This window comes from Jaculus jaculus, chromosome 11 (assembly GCF_020740685.1).
Source record: "Jaculus jaculus isolate mJacJac1 chromosome 11, mJacJac1.mat.Y.cur, whole genome shotgun sequence".
NCBI lineage: Eukaryota > Metazoa > Chordata > Mammalia > Rodentia > Dipodidae > Jaculus > Jaculus jaculus.
Window position 1 is genome coordinate 112,981,614 of NC_059112.1, and position 24,463 is coordinate 113,006,076.

Below are 24,463 nucleotides of genomic sequence, written 5' to 3' on the forward strand. Positions count from 1 at the left end.
AAGCAGACTTTGAAGAACAGGACACTCCCTGAGAACTCAGGCCCCTCCAAAAACGTCTACATTCTTCTTGTTGCCCCAGTGCAGGTCAGCTGGCCCAATCTCAAAGGTTGCAATCTCTCAATTGCAGCTGAATGGGCAACAGTTCACCCAAAGATTTTTCTTTCTGTGCTATATCCCTCTGCTCACACCAGTTCATTTCTACACAAAGCAACCATGCACAACTTCTCATAACATGGGCAGAACAGCAAGCTTTTCACACAAACTGCTAGCCCAGTCCAAGCAAAGCTCTTTCTCGCCCTCATAAGCCAAACCTCACGGTCCATAGTTCTTACTGCACTCAGGTCTTTCAACTCTGACCAGAATAGTCCATCAAGCTGTACTTACAGCACTGCAAGGCATCTCTTAGGCCAAGGTTTCAAGTCCTTCCACATTCCTCTTGAAAATCAGCTCCAAAAGGCCAAAGCCATACAGTCAGATGTCTTAGCAGCAGTCCCACTTCTTGGTATCACTTTACTGTTGCAGCAGGTCCACATTGCTGGTAAAAAATCACCTAACCAATAGCAGCTTTTGGGGGAAAAGGTTTATTTTGGCTTACAGGCTCAAGGGGGAAGCTCCATGATGGCAGGGAAAATGATGGCATGATAAGAGAATGGACATCATTCCCAAGCCAACATCAGGTGGATAATAGCATAAGGAGAGTGTGTCAAACACTGGTATGGGGAAACTGGCTATGATACGCATAAGTCCACCCCCAACAACACACTGCCTTCAGCAGGTGTCAATTCCCAAATCTCCATCAGCTAGTGTTGCAGTCCGGTTCGCATTGCTGGTAGAAATCACCCAACCAAGAGTAGCTTCTGGGAAAAAGAGATTTATTTTGGCTTACAGGCTCGAGGGGAAGCTTCACGATGGCAGGGGAAAATGCTGGCATGAGCAGGTGGACATCACCCCTTGGCCAACATAAGATGGACCACAGCAACAGTAGGGTGTGCCAAACACTGGCATGGGGAAACTGGCTATAAAGCCCATAAGCCCGCCCCCAACAATACACTCCCTCCAGGAGGCATTAATTCCCAAATATCCATCAGCTGGGGAGCTAGCGTTCAGAGCACCTAAGTTTATGGGGGACACCTGAATCAAACCACCACAGCTAGGAACCTACATTCAGAACAGTTTATGGGAGACACCTGAATCAAACCACCACAGGTATCCCCCTCAATCGTTTTCCACCTTATTCTTTGAGACAAGTTCTCTCATTCAATTTAGAGCTCACTGATCATTAGACTAGCAACCCACTGAGCCCCAATGTTTCTTTTTATTTTTTGAGATAAGGTCTCACTCTAGCCCAGGCTAACCTGGAAGTCACTGTGTAGTCTCAAGCTGATTTTGAACTCACATTGCTACCTCTGCCTCCCAAGTGCTGGGATTAAAAGCATGCATCATGCTCATCCAGCATGAATTCTGGGGATTCAAATTAAAGTCCTCATGCTGAGCTGGTGGCTTTGCCTACTGCATGTACATGTACTAGCTTTTGTCGTCTTGTACATGATTTCCTAGAATCATGGTTGTGGGTTGCCCTTTGGGTTCAAAGCGAGAGTTCCCCAGCCTAGTCAGTGTTTCTTGTTAAGTATGGAGTAAGAGGGAGAGGAAAAGCAGAAGCTTAAGTGGTCAGGGGTCTAGGCTGATGATGGGGTTAACTATCAGGGCTCCAAGTGACAGCCTGCAGGCAGTACTAAATGGAATGAATTCCTGTGGGTGGCATGCACCATATGACCACCAGGGGGAAGCAGAGGTCCACCCCAGGAACTTCAAGTTCCTTCTCAGCCAAAGGAGGCTACAGACAAGGAAGCCAACCCTCTTCTAGTCCTCTGGCTTAGCTCTGGTTCTCTGTGGCCTGAAGAAATGGGTCTAGGAGAGACTCTGTTATTTGCTCCTTAGGCCTAACTCTCAGGTAATTTTTCTTAAAAGCATTTTTTTCCCCTGGTTTTTCGAGGTAGGGTCTTGCTGTAGACCAGGCTGAATTGGAATTCACTATGTAGTCTCAGGGTGGCCTCGAACTTACGGCCATCCTTCTACCTCTACCTCCTGAGTACTGGGATTAAAGATGTGCACCACCATGCCTGGCTTAAAGACTTTTTTTTTTTTGAGGTAGGGTTTCACTCTAGTCCAGGCTGACCTGGAATTCACTTTGTATTCTCAGGGTGGCCTTGAACTTACAGCAATCCGATCCTCTTACCTCTGCCTCCCAAGTGCTGGGATGAAAGGCATGCACCACCATGCTTGGCTCTAAAGACCTTTTTTTTAAAAAAAAAATCGGGCTGGAGAGATAGCTTAGTGGTTAAGCACTTGCCTGTGAAGCCTAAGGACCCTGGTTCGAGGCTCGATTCCCCAGGACCCACGTTAGCCAGATGCACAAGGAGGAGCACGTGTCTGGAGTTCGTTTTCAATGGCTAGAAGCCCTGGCGTACCCACTCTCTCTTTTTCTCTCGCCTCTTTCTCTCTCTGTCTGTCACTATCAAGTAAAAATTTAATTTTTTTTGTTTATTTTTATTTATGTTTATTCCAGGCTGACCTGGAATTCACTATGTAATCTCAAGGTGGCCTGGAACTCACAGAGATCCTCTTATCTCTGCCTCCCGAGTGCTGGAATTAAAGGCGTGTGCCACCATGCCAGGCCTAAAGAACTTTTATTTTATTTTATTTTGAGAGAGAGTGAGAAAGAAGCAGAGAAAGAGAGAATGGGTGGCCAGGGCCTTCATCCACTGCAAATGGACTCCAGACACATGCGCCCCCTTGTGTGCATGTGCAGTATTGTGCCCTTGCATCACTGGCTTATGTGGGACCTAGAGATTCAAACAGGAGTTCTTAGGCTTCACAGGCAGGTGCCTTAATCGCTGAGCTATCTCTCCAGCTCCTAAAGGCCTTTTGACTTTTTTTTGGCTTTTTGGGATAGGGTCTCATTGTAGACCCTGCTGATCTGGAATTCACTATGTAGGCTCAGGATAGCCTCGAACTCACAGTGATCCTCCTACCTCTGCCTCCCTAATGCTGGGATTAAAGGCGTATGCCACCACACCTGGCTTCCTAAAGAGCTTTATTTATTTTTTATATATTTTATTTTTATGTATTTATTTGAGAGATACAGAAATAGGCAGAGAGAGAGAGAGAGAGAGAATGAGTGTGCCAGGGCCTCCAGCCACTACAAACAAACTCCAGATGAGTGCATCCCCTTGTGCATCTGGATCCTAGGGGGACTTGAACCTTGGTCCTTTGGCTTTGCAGGCAAGCATCTTAAACCACTAAGCCACCTCTCCAGCCCTGAAGAACTTTAAAAAAAAAAAAAACAACTTAATTTATTTGCAAAGAGAGAGAGAATATGAATATGAATGGTTGTGCTAGGGCCTCTTTTCACTTGTAAACTCCAGATTCATGAGCCACTTCCTGTATTTGGCTTTACATGGATACTAGGGAATCAAACTTGAGTCATCAGGCTTTGCAAGAAAGCACCTTTAGCCGGGCGTGGTGGCGCACGCCTTTAATCCCAGCACTCGGGAGGCAGAGGTAGGAGGATCGCTGAGAGTTCAAGGCCACCCTGAGACTACATAGTTAATTTTAGGCCAGCCTGGACCAGAGTGAGACCCTACCTCAAAAAACCAAAAAAAAAAAAAGAAAGCACCTTTAACCAGTGAGATGTCTCTCTAGCCTCCTAAAGGCCTTTCAGAGTAAGTCGCTCCCTTCTCTACCCTGATTATTGACTCTGTGAGAGCACTTAGCAGATTTTGCCCTTTTTGAGGCTGGGAAGATGGCTTAGCAGTTATAGGTGATTGCTTGCAAAGCTAGCCCATCTGGATTCAATTCCCAAGCCTCTAACATAAGCAGGTACAAGTGTCTGGTGTTCATTTGCAGTGGAGTGGCCAGAGACCCTGGTGTGCACATAGGCATGTGTATACACACACACACACACACACACACACACACACACAAATTTAAAAACAAATTCTGCCTTTATATTTCAACCTGTCCTCCTGGGCTGGGTAAGACCCAGTGAGGACCATGTCTTGCTATTGGTTGCATTCCCAAGACACAGACCTTTAAATGTACCTCCTATTCTGGCACACCTGCAGAGTGGTGGACAGTGCCTGTTTTTGTTAAAGAGTTCTGGCTACATGAATGATAGCTGTGCTTACATATCATCTCTAAGGGGAGGGGACCTGGCCACTTACTTTTTATTAAGAGGCTATCTGATGAGATCAGTGCTGGGCATATGTACCCTTATGTCAGAGTCTTGGTCTCTTAGAAAAGCCTTTGATGTCTCTTTGATGTCTCTTCTACTTCCCTGCTATGTTCTTGTTTGGGGTGGAAAGGCAGTTTGTTGTTTCCTTCCATACTCACTCCCTGCTGACCTGGTGCAAATCAGCTTGTAGTGCTAATGTGGTTGTGTAGAAGCCTCACAGGGCCTAGCCCTGGTAGCTCACCAAGTTGTGTGACTGTTGTTTCCTGTAGATGTCTCTTGTGGGGAATAGTGGCTCCAGGGTAGTGCTGGATCTTTGAGAAACATGTTTCTTTAGTATGACTGTCATAAAATAATTTTAAATCTCTCTGTTGGACCTACTGGCATACCTCTGTAATTCTAACACGCAAGAGGCTAAGGCAAGAAAGAGCATTCTGAGTTCCAGGCCAGCCTGGGCTACATAAGGAGGCCTTGTCTCCAAAAAAATAAGACAAAATAAAGTGGCAAAAAGAAAATCAGGAGCTGGAGAGACAGCTTAGCCGGTAAGGCATTTCCCTGCAAAGCCAAAGGACCCAGGTTCGACTCCCTAGGAGCCACGTAAGCCAGATGCACAAGGGGGCACATGTGTTTGAAGTTCATTTGCAGTGGCTAGAGGCCCTGACCACCCATTCTCTATCTGCTTCTTTCTCCTTCTCCCTTTCTCAAATTAAAAAAAAAGAAAGAAAAGAAACCAGGTGTTGTGGTACATGCCTTTCATCCCAGCACTCAGCACTCAGGAAACGGAGGTAGGAGGATTGCTGAGAGTTTGAGGCCACCTTGAGACTACATAGTGAATTCCAGGTCAGACTGGGCTAGAGATAGACCCTACCTTGGGTGGGGGGGAAACACCTTGTTTTAATAATAATAATAATAATAATAAACATCAGTTGGGAAGTGGGGCATGGTGGTGCACACCTTTAATCCCAGTACTTAGAAGGCAGAGGTAGGAGGTTCACTATGAGTTCAAAGCCACCCTTATACTACATAGTGAATTGCAGGTCATGGTTAGAGGGAGACCTTATCTTGAAAAACTTAAAAAAGAAAACAAAAACAGCAAAACACTTTGCTAGGATTAAAGGCATACACCACCATGCCCAGATCATTCTTTCTCAATCCAGAAAGATCAGACTTGTCAAGGGTTTTTTCTTTTCAATTTTTTTATTAACAATTTCCATCATTATAAAAAGTATCCCATGATAATGCCCTCCTTCACCCCACTTTCCCCTCTGAAAGTCTATTCTCCATCATATTCCCTCCCCATCTTAGTCAGTCTCTCTTTTATTTTGATGTCATGATATTTTCCTCCTATTAAGATGGCCTTGTGTAGGTAGTGTCAGGCACTGTGAGGTCATGGATATCCAGTTCATTTTGTGTCTGGAGGAGCACATTGTAAGGAGTCTTATTCTTCCTTTGGCTCTTACATTCTTTTCGCCACCTCTTCTGCAATGGACCCTGAGCCTTGGAAGATATGATAGAGCTATTTCAGCGCTGAGAATCCTCTGTCACTTCTCAGCATCATGGTACATTTTGAGTCATTCCAAAGTAATGGCCATCTGAAAAGAGAAGCTTCTCTGACCAAAAGTGAGAGAAGCATTAATACAAGGGTATAAACATTAAGAGAAGTGCTTACTGAGCAGCTTGATAAGCATAGGATATACATTTAGCCAGACAGCAGCACACGTTACACCCCTAGGGCTCATGACTACCCCTGTTTTAAGATTTTAGTCTCTCCACATACTTGGGCTGCAAGGCCACTGAGAAATCCTGCTGGAACTGAGCTGATAACCTCCTCCATGTAGACCAGCTGACAGAAAGCTGGAAGAAGCCATTCTACATGCTGTTCAATGGGAGAAAGAGATACCACCATTGAAGATACTCAACAGTGGACATTGCAAGCCTTATAACTGGCCAGCCAGGCCAAATGAGCCAACGTGTACAGTAGTGGCATGTATGTCATGGTGGAAACCAACTGCCTTCCAATTGGACTTGAGGCCTGCTCCAAGGGAGGGAATACATCCCTGATACTGAAAACTTAAAACAGGGCTAGTCATGAGCCCTAGGGGTGTAACATTTGCTGATGTCTGGATAAGTATATATACTATACTTATCAAACTGCCAGTAAGCACTTCTCTTAATATTCATACCCTTATATTAATGCTACTCTCACTTTGGGTAGAGATTCTTCTCTTTTCAGATGGCAGTGACCTTGGGACGACTCAGAAGGTATCATAGTGCTGGAAAGAAGTGACTAGAGTACTGAGTAACATCTTGATCACACCTTCCAAGGCTCAGGGTCTAATGTAGAAGAGGTGGCAGAAAGAATGTAAGAATCAAAGGAAGGGTTGGACTCCTTACAACGTGCTCCCTCCAGACATAAATGGCCTTGATATCCATGACCTCATAGTGCTTGACACTACCTATACAAGACCATCATAAGAGGAGGGAAAGATCATGATATCAAAATAAAAGAGAGACTTATTGATATGGGGAGGGGATATAATGGAGAGTGGAATTTCAAAGGGTAAAGTGGGGCGAGGAGGGTATTACCATGGGATATTCTTTATAATCATGGAAAATGTTTTAAAAAATTGAAAAAAAATACAATAAGATTGAAAAAACAAAAGATTTTAGTCTCAGGGATGTATTCCCTCCTATGGAGCAGGCCTCCAGTCCAATTAGAGGGCAGTTGGTTACCACCATGACAGACGTGCCACTATTGCACCCATTGGCTCATTTGGCCTGGCTGGCCAAATACAAGGCTTGCAGTGTCCACTGTTGAGTATCTTCACTGGTGATTTCTCTCTCTCATTCAGGGGTATTTTTTCTCTCTTATGGAAACTCAAGTATTATGTAAATTATAGACACAGAAATAGGAAGTCCCTACAATTCCATATCCCAGAGGTAACCACTGAAGATCCCACCATGTTTTCTTGTTTGTTTGTTTTATGAGGTGGGATCTCACTATAGCCCATTAGCCCAGGCTGACCTGGAATTCACCATGTAGTCTCAGGGTAGCCTTGAAATCACAGCATTTCTCCAGATTTTTATGTATGTATACCAAGTATTATATTCTGAGGCAGAGTCTTATTCTGTTGTCCAGGCTGGTCTTGAAGTCCTAGACTCAAGTGATCTTCCTTCCTCAGGCTTCCAAAGTAGTTGAGACTATTGGTGCATGCCATCACACCTTACAAAACAAGTGTATTATTTTGAGATAATAAAGTAGGACTACACTATACACTGTGATCAGCTTAATAATGGGCCCACCAACACTTACATCTTCCCAGATACAACCTAATGTGGGACTTTGCAGATGCTATGAAGTTAAGGGTTTTGAGATGGGAAAATTATTCTGATGAGTCCTAAATATAACCAGAAAGAAAGAAGTACCCTGTTAAGAGGGTGTCAAGCCAGGCGTGGTGGCAAACAGGAGCACTTGGGAGGCAGAGGTAGGAGGATCATTGTGAGTTCATGGCCACCCTGAGACTCCCTAGTGAATTCCTGGTCAGCCTGGGCTAGAGTAAAACCCTACCTTGGGGAAAAAAAAAAAAAAAGGAGGAGGCAGAGGGAGATTTGACTGCAGAAGAGAAGAAAAGTGGGTGAGGTTACTACCAAGGTGGAAATGAGCTTGATGTGGCCACAAACCAAAGGCATCAGCAGCTGGAAAAGGCAAGACATTTTCTCTCCTAGACCCTTGGACAGGGCATAGCTTTGCTGGCACTTTGGCTCTAGCCCTGTGGTTCTGACTTTGGACTTCTTACCTCCTGAATGGCACTCAGACTGATTTATGGAGAGTGTTTTGGAGGGACAGAGAAACTAGAGAGGGATGCTGAAGGGACAGATGTTAGGGGCTGGGATGGGGGCAGAGGTAGAGAAAGTGTCTTTGCTTGAGATTGTGGTAGTGGCACTTGGGATGAAAAGTGAAGAGGGCAGCAGAGGGTATGATGTTTTCTGTTAGAGCTGGTGGTGAACTGGGACCCTGCTGGCTGATATCCTCAGCAGGATAGTGGGTGTTGTGTCTGGGGGGGGGGGGGCTTACCTGCCCTTCTTGTGAGAAGATGGAGTGGTGTCCTGTGGAGTTTGGTATGCATGGGAGGGCTGTGCCTCTGCTGAGACATCCATCCAAACATCCTGTCTGATTGTTGTGTTCCCCAGCATCCCACATGTCCCTGTGCTGATGAACTTATTGCCTGATGAAATAAATGGTGGTACTAAGCAGCACAGAGAACTCAGAACATAGGAAACTGTATGTTGGCAGTGTCCAGCACCTTGGTAAGAGCTAAGGTGTACTGAGTTGGAGAAATCTCAGAGTACATGGCCACAGGTTTGTGCTGCATGAGCCTCAGGCCAGCTTCTCCAGGGCATGGTGGCTGGCTTCCCTGCTCAGTTCTCCTAGCTTCCCTTGTTCTTCAGGTTTTCCAGCTTGCTGCTCATCTGGTGTATTGGGGCAAAGCTGTCATCATCTATCCACTGTGTGAGAACAATGTCTATGTTCTTTCTCCCAATGCCAGCTTGTGCCTGTAAGTACCACTAGCTGCCAGAATCTGTAGCCTGGGGCTGGAAGGATTGAGTCCAGAAGGGGTGACTTGATACCAGGGGCTGTGGAGCCCTGAGGTGGGGCTTTCAGGACATTCTAATGCTGGGCTTCTGGCATACTCATGTTCCGACCCCAGTTTGATTTGGTACTGTGTGGCCTTGCTTATGTTAGGGTCACCGCCTCCTGGCTGACATCAGAGGGGTTCTCTGGCTTTTACCATCCCTTGAGGGAGTACCTGTACTCTGCACCAGCATGCCTACTGGGTTACCTCATCCCATCCTGTTATTTTTTTTTCATTTTCTATTTATTTATTTGAGGGAGGGAGAGGGAGAAAGAAGAGGGGGCAGATACTAGCCACTGCAAATGAACTCCAGACGCATGTGCCACCTTTGCATCTGGCTTACATGGGTCCTGAGGAATCGAACCTGGATCCTTTGGCTTTGTAGGCAAACGCCTTAACTGCTAAGCCATCTCTTCAGTCCCCCATACTGTTTTCATGATACCCCCACATGGTGATTCCCTTCTGCCCAGTGAGGGAAAATGTGACACAAAGGCCATTGCTGTGCACATGGGACTATACTGGTTATGACTGCAGCTGTTCTTGCTTGCCCTCAGGTACTCCCCACTGGCTGAGCAGTTCTCCCACCAGTTCCCAGCCCATGACCTGCCTTCCGTCTTGGCCAAGTTCTCCTTGCCGGTCTCCTTGTCAGAGTTCAGGAGTCCTCTCGCCCCTCCTGTCCAGGAGGTGAGTTGCAGAAGCCCCTGTAACCCAGGTGTGGCTTGTCATGTGGATTATGCACACCTGCCTGGCTATTGGTCCCCAACCTAAAGGCATTGTTGCCCCTTTTTCTTGGGTTGCGGGGGTGGGGGGAGGAGGGGGCAGGTGCTACCAGGTTAACCCAGAAGCCAGCTGCCAGACTGCTTGCAGACACTTGGCCAGTGATCAGTCCATGGAGCCCACCCTGGGCATCCTTAGGGTTAGACCTGGTTTAAGCTTGGCAGGAGTGAGCTCAGTTTTTCTAGGCTGACAGGATCCCCTTGTGCTGCTTTTGGGGCCAGGGGTTTTCCACAGATGGAGGAAGCAAAGGCAGCTTTGTTTCTACTGAACCAGAGTCCCACCTTCCAAGAGATCTTGGCTCCTATACTCTTCTCCTGGGGGCTTAATTCCTACAAAGAATGTGAGTAGAATCCTGAGGTCTCTTGTCCCAGTCTCCTCAGATCAGCCAAACCCAGCCTGGTCTGGGTCAGGGCAGGAGCTGGGCATGAATTGGGGGGGGGGGGTCCTCCTGCAGGTATAGGGATTGCATTGCCATGGGCTTCAGGGGTCAGTCACTTTTCACAGTCCTGTGCTCATGAGCTGGAGGAGGTTTTGTCCCCCTCTCTAGGCTAAGTGCCTAAAGCTTTAGGAGGGGACCCATGGCACAGCCAGACAGGACAAACTGCATGATCTCCATGCTTTATTTTCAAAAGCAAAGTATTTGTCTTAATATGTGCAAGATTCTTGGACAAAATCAATCCATAAATCCTTCCTCCTCTAATACTGTTAATGGGAATAAGATCCTGGGTTTTCAGCTTATGTAGATGCCAAGTGTGGCAGAGTTCTAAAGCTGCCTTTCATAGTTTTTGGTTTCCAGGAACCATGCCAGCCTGATGAAAGACACACTGCATCTGTACCCTACTTCCTCTCCTCCAGGCAGTGCTCCCATCCCATCAGAAACTTCCCAGTGGTCTGGATAAGGGGGTGGATTTTCCAGGCATGTCTGAGTGGCTGTCTCAGGCCTTGCCAAGGAGTCTAGATGGAGCTGGGTTTGATTTTGCCAAATCCCAGGATGCACTGCCTAATGTTTATGAAGCTCCTGCTCTCTATTTAATTTTTTAATTATTTATTTGTAAGCAGATTATATATATAGTGTGTGTATGGGTGTGTCAGAGCTTCTACCTGCTATAAATGAACTCCAGATGCATGTACATTGTGTATCTGGGTTTATGTGGGTGCTGGGGAATCAAACCCAGGTCGTTAGGCTCTGTAGGCAAACACCTTAACCATTGAGCTATCTCTCCAGCCCTGTTTGAAAATTTTGTTTAGGTATTTTACAGTCTTTTTGGCTTTTTTTTGTTTGTTTGGAGGTAGGGTCTTGCTGTAGCCCAGGCTGACCTAGAATTCACTCTGTAGTCTGAAGGGTAGCCTCAAACTCATGGTGATCCTCCTACCTCTGCTTTCTGAGTGCTGGGATTAAAGGCATGCACCACCACACCCAGCAATGGCTTTAAAACAACCGTGTGTGTGTGTGTGTGTGTGTGTATGTATGTATGTGTGTATATATATGTATGTGTGTGTATATATGTAGGTGTGTATATATGTGTGTGTGTGTGTGTGTATGTATGTATATGTGTGTGTATATATATATTTGCAAGCAGAGAGATAGAGGAGAGACAGGCAGCAAGAGTGGACACTCCGGAGCCTCCAGTCACTGCAAATGAACTCTAGGTACATATGCCACTTTGTGCCATCTGGCTATGTGGGTACTGGGGGATTGGATCTGGGTCCTTAGCTTTGCAGGCAAGTGCCTTAACCACTAAGCCATCTCTCTAGCCCTCCTTTTGGTTTTTATTTGGTTTTGACTGTGTTCATATAGTGGCCTGGGCAGCAGATCTTTCTAGATCTCCCTAAAGATGCAAACACAACTTAGTGCTGGGTGTCTTTGCTTGGGAGGCACTTTTCTATTGTTGCTGGGCTCTGCCTACCATAAAGCTCTAAAGCTCTGGGTCAGGCCACAGTTCACAGATCTGAATGTCCCTCATCATGGACAAGGACATTGGCTCACACGTGAGCAATGGCCCTTTCCCTAGTTTCCTTGTGGACCTACTCCTGTGCTTAGGGCAGAGCTAAGGAGTTTTTGCATATAGGGCAGCTGCCTGTTTTAGTGTGTGTGGGCTTTCCTAGCAGTAGACTAGCTGGAGGCAAGGGAGGCAGATTAGATTCTAAGGGAACTTGTCTCAGAAGTGAGGAAGCCCAGATGTGTGGTAGAAGCTAATGTTTCTGGGAGCTACCCTGGCCCTTCTACCTTCCCAGGGTGGGAATGAGTAGGTCTTGCAGACCTGTTCAGCAGTTAGAAGTTCTTGTTTGGGTATTCCAGGGCCATGGCTGTAATCTTGCAAGAAGGGATTGGGATTGGGCTAGAGGAACAGTCTCACCCACTCATGCTGCCCACCCATAGACCCAGCTCATCCAGATGGTAGTGTGGATGCTACAGCACCGGCTTCTCATCCAGCTGCATACCTATGTCTGCCTGATGGCCTCACCCACTGAAGAGGAGCCCCGACTGCGTGAGGATGATGCTTCTTTCACGGCCCGGGTCGGGGGCCGCAGCCTCAGCACACCCAATGCCCTAAGTTTCGGCTCTCCAAGTAGGATTCCCCTCAGGGCATGTCTGGTAATGTGGGAGGGGACCATCTTGCGGGGGAGTGGTCAGGAAGCATAGGCATTGATGGAATGGTAGAGATACCTTCAAATGGCTGTACATGCATGCCCTCATCCTTTGTCCTTGTGGTACACCCCTCCTTCCTATGTCTCCTGTACTGTCATGGGTCTGAGAAGGAGGCTTTGCCCCTTAGGCTCTTGAGTAAGAGCTTGTTGTAGTTAGGACTAGCTCTACCCACCATACAGCACTGCTGGAACCCCCTGCTGTAGCTTGGGATCAGAGCAATCCCATCAGTACAAGAAGCATTGGAACTTCTGGGCCTCAGAGCCCATGAAGCCACAGTGACTTGTATTCACTTCTGCAAAGAGCTGTTGTGGCCACAGTGTGCATCTCTCAAAGGCAGCAGCTAAGCCTCAGGCTTAGGAAAGACAAGGGACTACAGGGCTTTGAAAGTATATTTTCAGTTGAGATTTGGGTCTGGTCTTGGGCTTCAAGTGCTATGTGAAAACTGGCCTGCCCAGTGCCCCACTCTGTGTTGGCTGAAAACGAGAGGATGGCCAGGCCTACTTTGGGGTATAGGAGGCATGCCAAATGTCTCTATTCAGAGCCTTTAAGGCTGCTCCCAGAAGAGCAACTACTGCTATTCCAGGTTAGCAGACAAGAGGGCATATGACACACTCAGGAGGTGGAGGGGGGTGGCTGTGAGTTCCTGGGTAGGGGCAGATGGTGAAGTTGGAGCACTAGGAGGGGAGCGTGGTAGTGACCAGAGTCTGGCTACTGGCACTGCCCTTGAAGCTCCCCACCTTGGCACTGTGAAATCTATCCTGACCTGTTCCTATCCATAGCCAGTAGTGATGACATGACCCTCACCAGCCCCAGCATGGACAACTCCAGTGCAGAACTTCTCCCTAGCGGGGACTCGCCACTGAACAAGAGGATGACAGAGAACCTGTTGGCCAGCCTGTCAGAGCATGAGCGGGCAGCTATCCTCAGCGTGCCTGCAGCTCAGAATCCTGAGGACCTTCGCATGTTTGCCAGGTAGGAGGCAGGTGACTGGGTGGGATGGGCCTGTCCTGAACACAGTCAGAAAGTGTCAGCACTCTATACAGCTGAAATGTTTGACCATGGCTGGTAGTCATGGTGAGGTAGGGTTTCAAACACTTGCAACTAGCATGTACAAGTTAGGCACCACTGTCCAGGTCTGAAGAATGGAGGCTGTGGCCCAGACAGCAGGCCTAGTGCACTGCTTACCTAGTACTTGGGATGTTTGTTACTGTTTCAGAGATAGCAAATCTCAAGTTCTCACCATTGTGGGGCTTGGCAGGAATATGCCCACAATATCTGGCCCTGGAAGGAAGTCCAGGATTATATCATAGTGGCCTGATGGTCCGTCACTGTACTCAGGCATTATAGATGCATGGAAAAGTTTGGGTTGCAGCATTAAGTGTGATTAAGAACCACACTACAGGCCTTTTGCAACTCTTCAAAGTGCTAGTCCAGCCCTTGCTTGTGCCCTGGCTTCCTTTGTGTCATACTCAATTGCAGGAAGTTCTTAGAACAGGGACTGGGCCCAGTGACACAGGATCAAAGAAAGGAGAAGCCTCTGGCACTCTTTCCCACATCATGGTAGGCTTAAACAGCCATGCTTCTTTATAAACTCACTTTAGGCCCACCACTAGTTACTAGGCATTGGATCCAGGATGCTCATCTGTCCTTGCTGGTTGGGGATGGGATTTTGAAAAGCAGCTGGTACCCATCCCTCAGCTCTATGTAAGCCTGTGGGTGGCTCACATCTGATTCATCAGTGGCTCTTAGAGACCTTTGTGGCGCTGGCCTTGGGCTAGGCTCATGCCACCCTGTCCCTTCCAGGCTTCTTCACTACTTCCGTGGTCGCCACCATCTGGAGGAGATCATGTACAACGAGAATACTCGGCGCTCCCAGCTGCTCATGCTTTTCGACAAGTTCCGCAGTGTGTTGGTGGTGACTACTCATGAGGACCCCGTCATTGCTGTCTTCCAGGCGCTGCTCACATGAGTCCAGACAGAGGATGGAGAGGTTGCTGGATGTGTAGGTGGATACTAGCCTTCACTCTGTCTCAAGGCTCCAGCAGGGTCTGAGTCTTGTCACTGAGGCCTGGCAGTGGGTGGACTGCCAGCTCTAGCCTGACTGAAGTCTGCAGAACATAGCCTCACAGCAGCTCCCTCAAAGTGGTCAAGAGCAGCTGTGGGACAGCCACCCTCTGGGCTCTTACTGTTTGTTTTTATGTAGCCCAGGCTGGCCTCAAATGTACTGTGTAACCAGGGATAACCTTGAACTCCTGAATCTCCTGTCTTTACCTCCCAAATGGTAGGATTATAGGCATGTACTACTCTTTCATCAGGTCTTTACAGCACCTTCACATTGCCAAGCTGGAAGTGGTTTTCCAAGACCTGTGTCTTTGAGGTCTAGGTCCTTCAAATGCACACAGGCTTGTCTTCCTGACATCCTAACCTGTCTGCCCCTTACGTAGCTTCCCTGGAAAATGTGCAAAAACACACTTATTCATCTATGCTCCTCTGGTGGTCAACAATGTGAGATCTAAGCATGTAATCCATCCTGTTTGCCATGTGCTTTGTTCCTGGCCCAACCACTACAACCCTGCATAAGCCACTAACAGGCTCGGACAAGTTGTCCCCACCCAATCCCGATCATCTCAGGCACAAGGGCTTAGGCTGACCCAGCTCGGCTAGAGCAGTCCTGTCGCCTGAGCATATCTTAGAATAGGCGGTAGCTCAACAGGCTGCACAGGACCTCTGCCTCTGGTTGCATGTACTTGTACATTTTGGTTCTTTGCTGGTGTCCATACTCAGTGCTTAGCTTTCCTGGCCTGGAGGAAATGTCTGTTGGCACACTGATTGGGTTGGGGGGCTGTGGCTGGGATATGGACATTTTCCTGCAAACATGACATTTATTTTACTTCTAAACAATTAAAAAGCCTGTGTGAGGCTGGTGGCACATGCCTTTAATCCTGGCATTGGGAAACAGAGGTAGGAGGGTCACTGTGAGTTCAAGGCCACCCTGAGACTACATAGTGAATTCTAGGTCAGCCTGGGCTACAGCAAAATCCTACCTTGAAAAACAAACAAGCAAAAGCCTGTGTGAGGAGGCTCTTTGCTCAGGCCTATACATCCTTTTCAGCCACTCTGTCTACCACACTGACCCAGGGACTGCCCCGGACATAGAAACGGAGGGGTTTTTGGGTCCACTCTCCCGCATGGCCAATACCCACACGGGCTGCTGCCACTATGGCTGACTCATTGGGTCCCTGAGGCCCACATTCCAGCCATACAGCCTCATCTTGGGCCAGGTCCCGCTGGTCAAAGCTCTTATCAATGGCTAGGGCCTGGCAGAGTTTGGAGGGACCACTACAGAGCTCACGGTCTTTGAGGACTCGGCTGATGGTGCCTTTCCGAAGGGTGCTGCGAAGCTGCCGCATCATCTCCACGCCTTCCAGGGGCTCTAGTGCTCGCAGCAGGACACAAGCTCCTTCCCCTGAGGGACAGAGAGACCTTGGAAATAAAGTATTCCTGTCCTCCTGCCCCTACTCCTATGCACACCAGTGTTGTAGAGAGTAGTTGCCTCTTTCATACATGTGTATACCTGTACTCACTGCCTTCCAAGTGTGCCATGATAGGAGCTCTGCATCTCACTGCATCCAAACCTCTCTGCCTGCCTCTCCCTTCCGTACTGCATCCACAGCTGAGGCAGCTAAGCCTTCTCTGTGTACCTCTGGAAGCTGTCACCAGGCAAGACTGGTAGTGAGACCCCTGTCACTTCCTCTGAAACCAGAACTAACTGGAGATTCTATAAACACATAGTGTCTGGCCTCCTCTTAACTTGGCTTCCTCTAGTCTTGGCTGGTAGCAACTATGAGGCCAGCAAAGGAAAAGAAAGCTGCAGAGAGCCAGTACCCCCAGGGTAGGGTCACTCTGTTAGGAAACCACAAGTCTCAGGCCTAATCAGGTGTCTAGCTAGGCGCCAGGGCTCCCATCTGCCATATATACTCAGCATTCCTTTTAGGCAAGTGAAGCAGCTATCAGTAAGCACAGGATGCTGGAAGAACCCCCATGAATCAATGGAAAGACTAATCATTAACACCTCCTGGAGCCACTGGAGGAGGAGATATACAGACAAAGCCTCCCTTCTTTAATGTTAGAGCGTGCGCAAGAGGGAATTGATGTGCCAGGGCCTTAGCCACTGCAATAGAACTCCAGATGCCTATGCCAACTAGTGGGCATGTGTGACCTTGTGCTTGTCTCACCTTTGTGTGTCTGGCTAACATGGGATCTTGAGAGTAGGACATGGATTCTTAGGCTTCATAGGCAAGTCCCTTAACTGCTAAGCCATCTCTCCAACCTGTACTTTGAAATTTTGTTATTTTTAGTTTTATTTTTTGCAAGGTAGGGTCTCATTCTATCCCAGGCTGATCTGAAACTTACTCTGTAGCTCCAAGATGGACTTGAACTCACAGTAATCCTCTTACCTTTGCCTCCCAAGTACTGGGATTAAAGGCCTGTGCCACCATATCCAGCCTTCATTTTTTCTTTTTCTTTTTGGATTTTTTGAGGTTGGATTTAACTCTAGCCCAGGTTGACCTGGAACGTACTCTGTAGTTGCAGGCTGGCCTTGGACTCACAGTGATCCTTTCACCTCTCCCTCCCAAGTGCTGGGATTAAAGGTGTATGCCACCATCCCCAGCTGGTTTTAATATTCCTGGCTATAGACATGATGACCTAGACCCTGGCAAAGCAGCCTTGGTCCTACAGCAAGGTTGCTTCTCCTGGGATAACACACTTGTATCCCACCTAAGAGTCAGGTTTGGCACAGGAATAGACATGCTTTGCCGTATGGACTTTTCCAGGTCCAGCCTCTACATTAGCATGTAGGGCTAGTCCAGAGTGGATGAAGCTGTACAGCCAGCAACCGGCAGGCAATGGTCTGTGAGCAGATACCACTTAATTATCCATGTTGTTTTTGTTTTTTTTTTTTTTTTCCAGGTAGGAGCTTGCTCTAACCCAGGCTGACCTGAAATTCACTATGTAGTTTCAGGGTGGCCTTGAACTCACAGTGATCCTCCAAAATGCTGGGATTAAAGGTATATACCACCATGTCTGACAACTATATAGTTTTCATAAAAACTCACAATATAATCAAGGCCAAGAAAGCCTAAAGAGTTTAGTCCCTTTACCACATGACTTCCTCTGTCCTCTCAGCTGCTTCAGGAAGAAGCAGGACCCCTTAAGTCCCTGTAACTAGGATATATGCACCTTACTTTGAGCTCCCAAAGCCACCTTCGAATAGGTACCAAGAACATCTTATCCCTAACACCCCCTCTCCTGGCTCCTTCCCATCCTGCTGTAATAACCCCTGGCCTCTTCCTCATGATGACAACCCTGTCCTCTGCTCCATCTGGATGAACCTAACTAGGATTGTGTGCGCCCATGTGGGGTTCTGTCCCTAATCTGTTTTTTTTTTTGTTTTTTTTTTTTGGTTTTTTTTTTTGGTTTTTTTTGAGGTAGGGTCTCACTCTGGTCCAGGCTGACCTGGACTTCACTCTGTCATCTCAGGGTGGCCTTGAACTCACGGTGATCCTCCTACCTCTGCCTCCCGAGTGCTGGGATTAAAGGCGTGCGCCACCACGCCCGGCATGTGTCCCTAATCTGGACATTCTTGGACCATCTTGGTCATATGTTCAGAAAGTAACATGTGATACCTTGCCTCTGCCCTATTCATCATGCCCCAGGGACCAATCTCCCCCTCCCCACTTCTTCCCACCCTGCAGATAATAGCACCAGCTATTTCTGGCTCATTTTCTTCAGTTAAGTCCTACCTGACAAGAGGGAATTGGTTCTGTCCAGAAGGGTTTTTGCCATCTTTTGATGTCCAGGCACCCAGTTTCACTCAACAGTGGCATTGTGCCAGTCACAGAGCTAGTCTTGCAGACCACACATCCTCCAGCTTCCAAGGCCCCTACACTGGACCCCTCCCCCCAGCTGTCTGCTAAAACTTACAAGTGCTTGTCCAACAATACCAGAGCATTTGGTTATCCCAGGGAAGGAGGGGAAGGCTCAGATACTCTTGTAGGCCAACCACATCACTCCTGTTTAGCAGTTGGTTTACAGGATGGTGGTGTCACTTCTGGCACAGATCACTTGTCAGGACAGCCTGCCCAGAGCTTGATGCAAGGTGTATGATTTCTCCCAGGAGCAACAGACCACTAACATCTGTGACCAAGAAGTTCCCTGTGATGGGGACTACATTATGCAACAGAGGATTGCTAGCATCTATCCCTGACCTCCAGTAACTAGATGATACCTAACGATTTCTCCAACACTGCCTAATATGTCTGAGGGTCAGAAATTCCCTTGGATGAGAATAACTGAGCCAGACCCCCAACAGCTACTTGGCAAAGTTTCTCTCAGCCCAGCTCACCCCAAACTGATCTTAAACTTGCTCCCCACCACCTCTTCTCAGATCTATCCCAGTGCTTGTGAGCTTTGGGCATGAAATCTGACTACACTACATTTAGGTTAGTCTCATGGCCTCTAACCGGGGGAGGGAGGGGAGGGTCGGCCCAGTCTCTGTAGTTGGCTTTACTCTGTCAGTGAAGCCAGAGTTCCTAAAGCCCTACTTTGTCCCTCACAATGGCACCTATCTTCCAAAATGCCTACCTACCCCAGTCCTCCTGGGGTCTCCCAGCTATAGCTGAAGGGTCTGTCAGTCCTACTCCCCAAGCCCACACTACTAACCTTGGCTAGAGACATTCAAGCAGAAGTACATGCCATAGATGATATACACATACAGGGTCCCAGGTTTCATGAACATGCCACGGTTGCGGGGGCTCTGACGGCCACCCCTCGAGTGAGCAGCTTCATCCTCTGGTCCCAAGTATGCCTCAGTTTCAACAATACGACCACGGAGCTCAGTGCCATCAGCAAGTCGCCGGACAAGGACCTGTGGGCAGTCAGTTTGCTTATGGCCAGAGGGATGGCAGTCCCCATCACCCTGACAGTACCCAGCCTAGCCCACCTATTTTCAGCTTAGGCACCCAAGCCCACCCACATGGCTCCATCCTACTGCTTCTGTTACTCAAGAGTCTGAATGTCACTGCTGATGCCAACAGCCCTGTTGGATCACCATACTACATATTCTTGCTTGCTAAGGACATTGCTGTCACCTCAAGATTCACTGTATTGATTGGCCTCCAAGTACCCTCAGTGGAGCCTTGGCTTCTCCTATTTTCCTTGAGAGAACATAAACAATCAGCATGAGGCTGGGCAGTGCAGATGGTACTAGGCATAAGGGTGTCCCCACAGACCTGCCTGGGACATTCCAGTTTGTGATGTGCCCCCAATGAGGACTTGTAAAGATCTTCACACTCAGCTCACGCCCACTACAGTAAAGCTTTTCTGAGTAGTAGGTCCAGCCTTCCTGCAGTTTGGGACATGACTCTGAGAATGGCCAAAAGTCTTGACTCATTCAACTAGACCTCAGAGATGCTCACAGGGACCATTCACATCTGCAGCACCTCACTCATCCTTAGGGGATTAGTTGGCCAGACAGGCCTCCTTCATCTCAGCCCAGGTAACCCATGGTACTTGAAAGTCAGTGTTGACAGGGTGGAGGAAAGGAGGGATTGATGCTTGTTATGGAATCCCAGCAATCTCTTATCAGCACCCAAAGCACTGAAGACAGGAATGAACTCCTTGGAAGAAGGGGAGAAAGGGTGGCCCTGTCCCATCTTTCCAGATCAGAAGTGTTCCACTGATTACACTCATATGCTCCCACATCTCCAAGGGGCACACTGGGGAGACCCAGCTGCCCTTCTGGAGGGTGTATCTAGCGTTTTCCTGGTGGACGGTACTGGGGAAACAACACATTCTTCAGCCCACAGTAGTATGAGTTGTTAAGACCACTTATGGTGTGAACCTTCTACTGAGTTTATGACCCACACCCTGCATTATAGTTAGTGAAAAGTTTGTCCTTCCTGACCAAAAAGACAGTGGTGAAACACCACCTTCTGTGCTAGTTAGCATCTTGTCTACCAGTGTGGTGTCAAGTGAGCACAATAGGGGCCCACTTGATACATCCAGGAAGCTGAATAGAGGCAGATATGTTATGTGGTACTGGGTCACCCCTGGGCCCTTGACCTGAACAGATTAATGCCCTACATGCTGTTTTGTCCTATCATCAATAGGGTGCATTTAGAAAGAGCTTCTGACCTTTATAGTTGAAACCATCCTCATGGAACAGAATCTCATCCTTTCTCTAGTAGGTTGGGATCTATTCCTTTTAGCATCTGTTTTTTGTTTAAGGTAGGGTCTTATTCTGGCCCAGGCTGACCTGGAATTTACTATGGAGTCTCAGGGTGGCTTTGAACTCACAGCAATCCTCCTACCTCTGCCTGGCTTTTTTGTTTTTTTGAGGTAGGGTCTTGCGTTAGCCCAGGCTGACCTGGAATTCATTATGCTCGCCTCAGACTCCAGTGATCTACCTCTGCCTCCCGAGTGCTGGGATTAAAGGTGTGTATCACCATGAAAAAAGTATTTGCTCGCTTTTTTGAGAGACAAAGAGGCAGATGGTGAGAATGGGCACGCCAAGGCCTCTAGCCACTGCAAACAAATTCCAGATATTTACCACCTTGTGCATCTGGTTTACATGGGAACTTGGGTCCTTAGTTTAGGGAGGCAAGTGCCTTAACGACTAAGCCATCTCTCCAGCCCAGAACCTAACTCTTGGCACCAGTTTTTCTATTAGTCAGAGAAACTAGCTCCTCTTGTCCATTTTAGCCCAAAGGTGAGCTTGTTAAAGGACAAAAAGTAGACCAGGGAACCTGTAGAAGAACCAGAAGGCTTGCCCTTTGGTACCCAGGAACAATGTCTAGATGGTGCTCCACGTGGACCAAGCCAACTATGCACTGTGTGTGTAGGGTCACGGGCTACACTGTAGGACACACTAGATTGGGCCTGTTGCAGTTCCTGCTTCCCGTCCCAAACATGCCTGACACAGCTGGGATCCTGGACCTATATCCAACCTCAGGGGGTCACTAAACAGCCAACATTGACACTGAGCCACAAAGTGGGAATCTCAACCAATTCTGAGGCTAGCAACCAAATGGTAGCCCTAGCCCAAGGCAGATACTGTGTCAGGGTCAGGGCAGGCAAAGGTGGTCCCTCACAGATGCTGGAGCCAACACAGTTCAGAGTCCTGCCCTGAAGGGAAATCCCAAGTGGAATAGGGACAAAGCTCTTAATAGGAAAAGCAAGTAGTGCATCTCCTGTCATTGCTAGACAACTAGTAGCTCTTCCACCCAGCGCCAGTACTGCCAAAGCCTGTATTTGTCTGCAGTGATCCCAGACAACAATCATACTATATTGTGAGGGCAAAGCAGGTGGCTGTGTGAGCACAAGGAGGGTCAAGTCAGAGATATGAACCAGTACTGAGAAGGCTGGGGCTCATGACACCTGCATGGTATTTCTGCAAAGATGACGTCATTCCATTTATATTACCTGTCCCAGAAAGGCCCGGGCTAAGGCAATTGCTGGCTGGTCAAAAAACTCTAACCCCAGCCGGGCAGGGTGGGCCTTTGGGCTGGAGAAGTAGATGCTGCGCTGGAGACCCAGGGTTGAGGGTAGTCTCTCCTTAGGGGAAGAGTTAGCTGTGTCTGATGGGGGCAGCTGTGACTCTGTCTCTGTCAGTCTCTGCTTTTTGTGCCCCATTTTTCGGGAAATCTGTAATGGGAAAAAAAAAGTGTCTGCCTTAGTTTTTTCATCTGCAAAATGGGGTGCCTACCTGTGGATCATTGTGAAGCACAAGCTGAATGCTCCTGCTGACACATAGCAGACTCAGGAAGCTTTGGAACATGCACAATCCGGGTGATGAAGGGCTTACAATTCAGTAAACTGAACACAGGAGATGCATAGCTTGGGGGTCTAGGGTTACAGGACCTAGGGAGGGGAAAGGTGAGTGACAGTCCTAGTCAAAGAGCTGAGACTTTCCAATTCCTATCTGTCACGTGAACTGCAAGGAAACTTATGAATTTGTTTCGGGAACCTTGCTCTTTGTTCCCAACCCTGGACAGGAATTTAAAGCACTTCTGAGTGCTGGGGAGATGGCTCAATGTTAAGGGCACACTTGTTTGTAAAGTCTGAAAATGGGTTAAATTCCCCAGTACCAAGCCAGGCATGGTGGCATATGCCTTTAATCCCAGTACTCAGGAGACAGAGGTAGGAGGATCGTCATGAGTTCGAGGCCACAGTAAGACCCTACCTCAAAAAAAAAAAAAAAAAAATCCCTAGTACCCACCTAAATTCAGATGCACAAAGTGGTGCATGTATCTGGAATTTGCAGTAACAAAAGGCCCTACTACACCTATTCTCTCTCCTTGCAAATAATTAAAGTATTAAAAAAAAAACACACACACACAGGCTGGAGAGGTGGTTTAGTGGTTAAGCACTTGCCTGTGAAGCCTAAGGACTGTGGTTCGAGGCTTGATTCCCCAGGACCCACATTAGCCAGATGCACAAAGGGGTGCACGCGTCTGGAGTTCCTTTTCAGTGACTGGGGGCCTTGGCGTGCCCATTCTCTCTATCTACCTCTTCCTCTCTCGGTCTGTCGCTTTCAAATTAAAAAAAAAAACAACAACAACAACAAAAAAACAGCCTGGCGTGGTGCCACATTCCTTTAATCCTAGTATTGGGGAGGCAGAGGTAGGAGAATCGCTGTGAGTTCAAAACCACCCTGAAATGGTAGAGCAAAACCCTACCTCGAAAAAAACAAAACAACAAAAACCCCGGGCAGGTATGGTGGTGCACACCTTTAATCTTAAACACTTCGGATTACCATGAGTTCAAGGCCATCCTGAGACTACAGTCAGTTCCATGTCAGTCTGAGCTACAGTGAGACTTTACCTCAAAAACGAACAAAAACCCCACACAAGTTCATTTTCAGTGGCTGGAGGCCCTGGTGCACCCAACCTTTCTCTCTCTCTCTCTCTCTCTTTTGCAAATAAATAAAAAAATATATTTTCAAATTGAAAAAAAAAAAAACCCACACATTCAGCCAGAACTTCTCCCAGCACTGCCCAACTGATAGGCCAGTCACAGGCCTGGCCTGAAACACAGGTGGGTGAGCATGTGGCTGATCACCTGCTCAAGCCCTAGCTCAAGGGTTTAGGGCTTAACGCCTCTGGGCACAACTGCCCTCTGTCTCATTGCTCAGAGTATAAGTAGGATATCAGATAAGAGGTCTTCTGAGAGTTGCTGAGATCCCACGGGAGTTGGTCTGTTACCAGCCTGGTAAACTCTGGACAGGGGAACCTAACCACATACTTAGCAGTCCTGGGAACATTGAGGAGGGGAAAATGGAAGGGGCAGGTGATGAAGGCCAGGAAGTGCCTTCCTCCCTCGACTGGGCTTCAACTTTGGCTGTAGCTCCCTGGCTAGTGAAAGAACCATTATTACTTTATTTGGGGCATTTTCTTGGGGTGGGGGGCGCGTCTCATGTAGCCCAGGTTGGGGTTTCTGATTCTCCTGCCTTTACAATTACAGGCGTGGGCCACCATGCTCGGCTAAATACCATTATTTTTAACCGCAGTGCTGACGTTCGACGCTGGGGCGAGGCTGCCAGGCCGCCGGGAATGGACACTGACGTGACTGTCTCTGCAGCCGGATCCACGGTGCCAGCTCGCAGTGGGCTCAGACTCCGCGACGCTGAAACTCCCGCTCACCGTGTCTGGCCTCAGGCCGGCCCCACGGCATCGGGTCACTCGGGGCCCTGCCCTGGCGCCCCTCCGGGCAGCGGTCTCGTCCTGAAAACGAAGGCCAGCTGGCGTCGGCGGGCAAGCCACAGTCACTGGGTTTTGGCGGGCACTCACCTGAGCCCCACTACGCGCGGGCATCACGCCTCCCTGACACCAGCAGCCGCCGGAAGCACTCGGTACGGGGGGCGGGGACAGCGCCTGCGCAGAAGTCTCAGAGCCTAGCAGAGGGGCCAGCCGGGGGAAGAGGCGGTGCGAGCCTGGGGAAGGGGCGGAGACTCCCTCTTGACTCCCACCTGGACTCAGTCCCCCCTGACCCGTTCTGTTCTGAGGAGTGCTGAGCCCAGCCACCTCTGTAGTTCGTCACTCTGTGCCACATAGTTGGAGACTGGATGAGACCTTGTCTCCCTCCACCCTGTCTTCCCAACTAAGAAAAACA

At 48.3% G+C, this 24,463-nt stretch overlaps 2 protein-coding genes across 7 annotated transcripts in view; one reads left to right on the forward strand and one right to left on the reverse strand.

The window, feature by feature from the left end:
• The window catches only part of Nprl3 (NPR3 like, GATOR1 complex subunit), a 68,014-nt gene extending 53,194 nt beyond the window's left edge, over positions 1-14,820 (forward strand). For 4 of the 6 annotated variants that reach the window (XM_012947439.2, XM_004652106.2, XM_045130364.1 and 1 more), the window contains 5 exons: positions 8,681-8,787; positions 9,420-9,549; positions 12,023-12,212; positions 13,072-13,264; positions 14,096-14,820. In XM_012947439.2, the coding sequence (XP_012802893.1) occupies positions 8,681-8,787; positions 9,420-9,549; positions 12,023-12,212; positions 13,072-13,264; positions 14,096-14,261 (786 nt within the window). In that variant the 3' untranslated portion in view covers positions 14,262-14,820. Of the gene's footprint in view, positions 1-8,680; positions 8,788-9,419; positions 9,550-12,022; positions 12,239-13,071; positions 13,265-14,095 lie in introns of those variants that run through there. The other 2 variants (XM_045130365.1, XM_045130363.1) reach the window with 2 other exon arrangements.
• On the reverse strand, positions 13,839-24,214 carry Mpg (N-methylpurine DNA glycosylase). Its single transcript, XM_045130367.1, has 4 exons — positions 24,142-24,214; positions 21,776-21,997; positions 19,016-19,220; positions 13,839-15,758 (listed from the first exon to the last, which is right to left on the reverse strand). The coding sequence occupies exons 1-4, from the start codon at positions 24,163-24,165 to the stop codon at positions 15,388-15,390; spliced, it is 822 nt and encodes a 273-aa protein (XP_044986302.1). The 5' UTR covers positions 24,166-24,214; the 3' UTR covers positions 13,839-15,387.
• Positions 24,215-24,463: the final 249 nt, after the last annotated feature.

What these genes read in the sequence shown, in the direction of transcription:
- Mpg (XM_045130367.1), bottom strand. Translation starts at nt 24,165, where the DNA reads ATGCCCGCGCGTAGTGGGGCTCAG. An exon ending in CCGCGCGTAGTGGGGCTCAG is followed by an intron (nt 21,998 to 24,141) that starts GTGAGTGCCCGC and finishes TTCCCATTACAG; the next exon opens with ATTTCCCGAAAAATGGGGCA. An exon ending in CTTGAATGTCTCTAGCCAAG is followed by an intron (nt 15,759 to 19,015) that starts GTTAGTAGTGTG and finishes TCTGTCCCTCAG; the next exon opens with GGGAAGGAGCTTGTGTCCTG.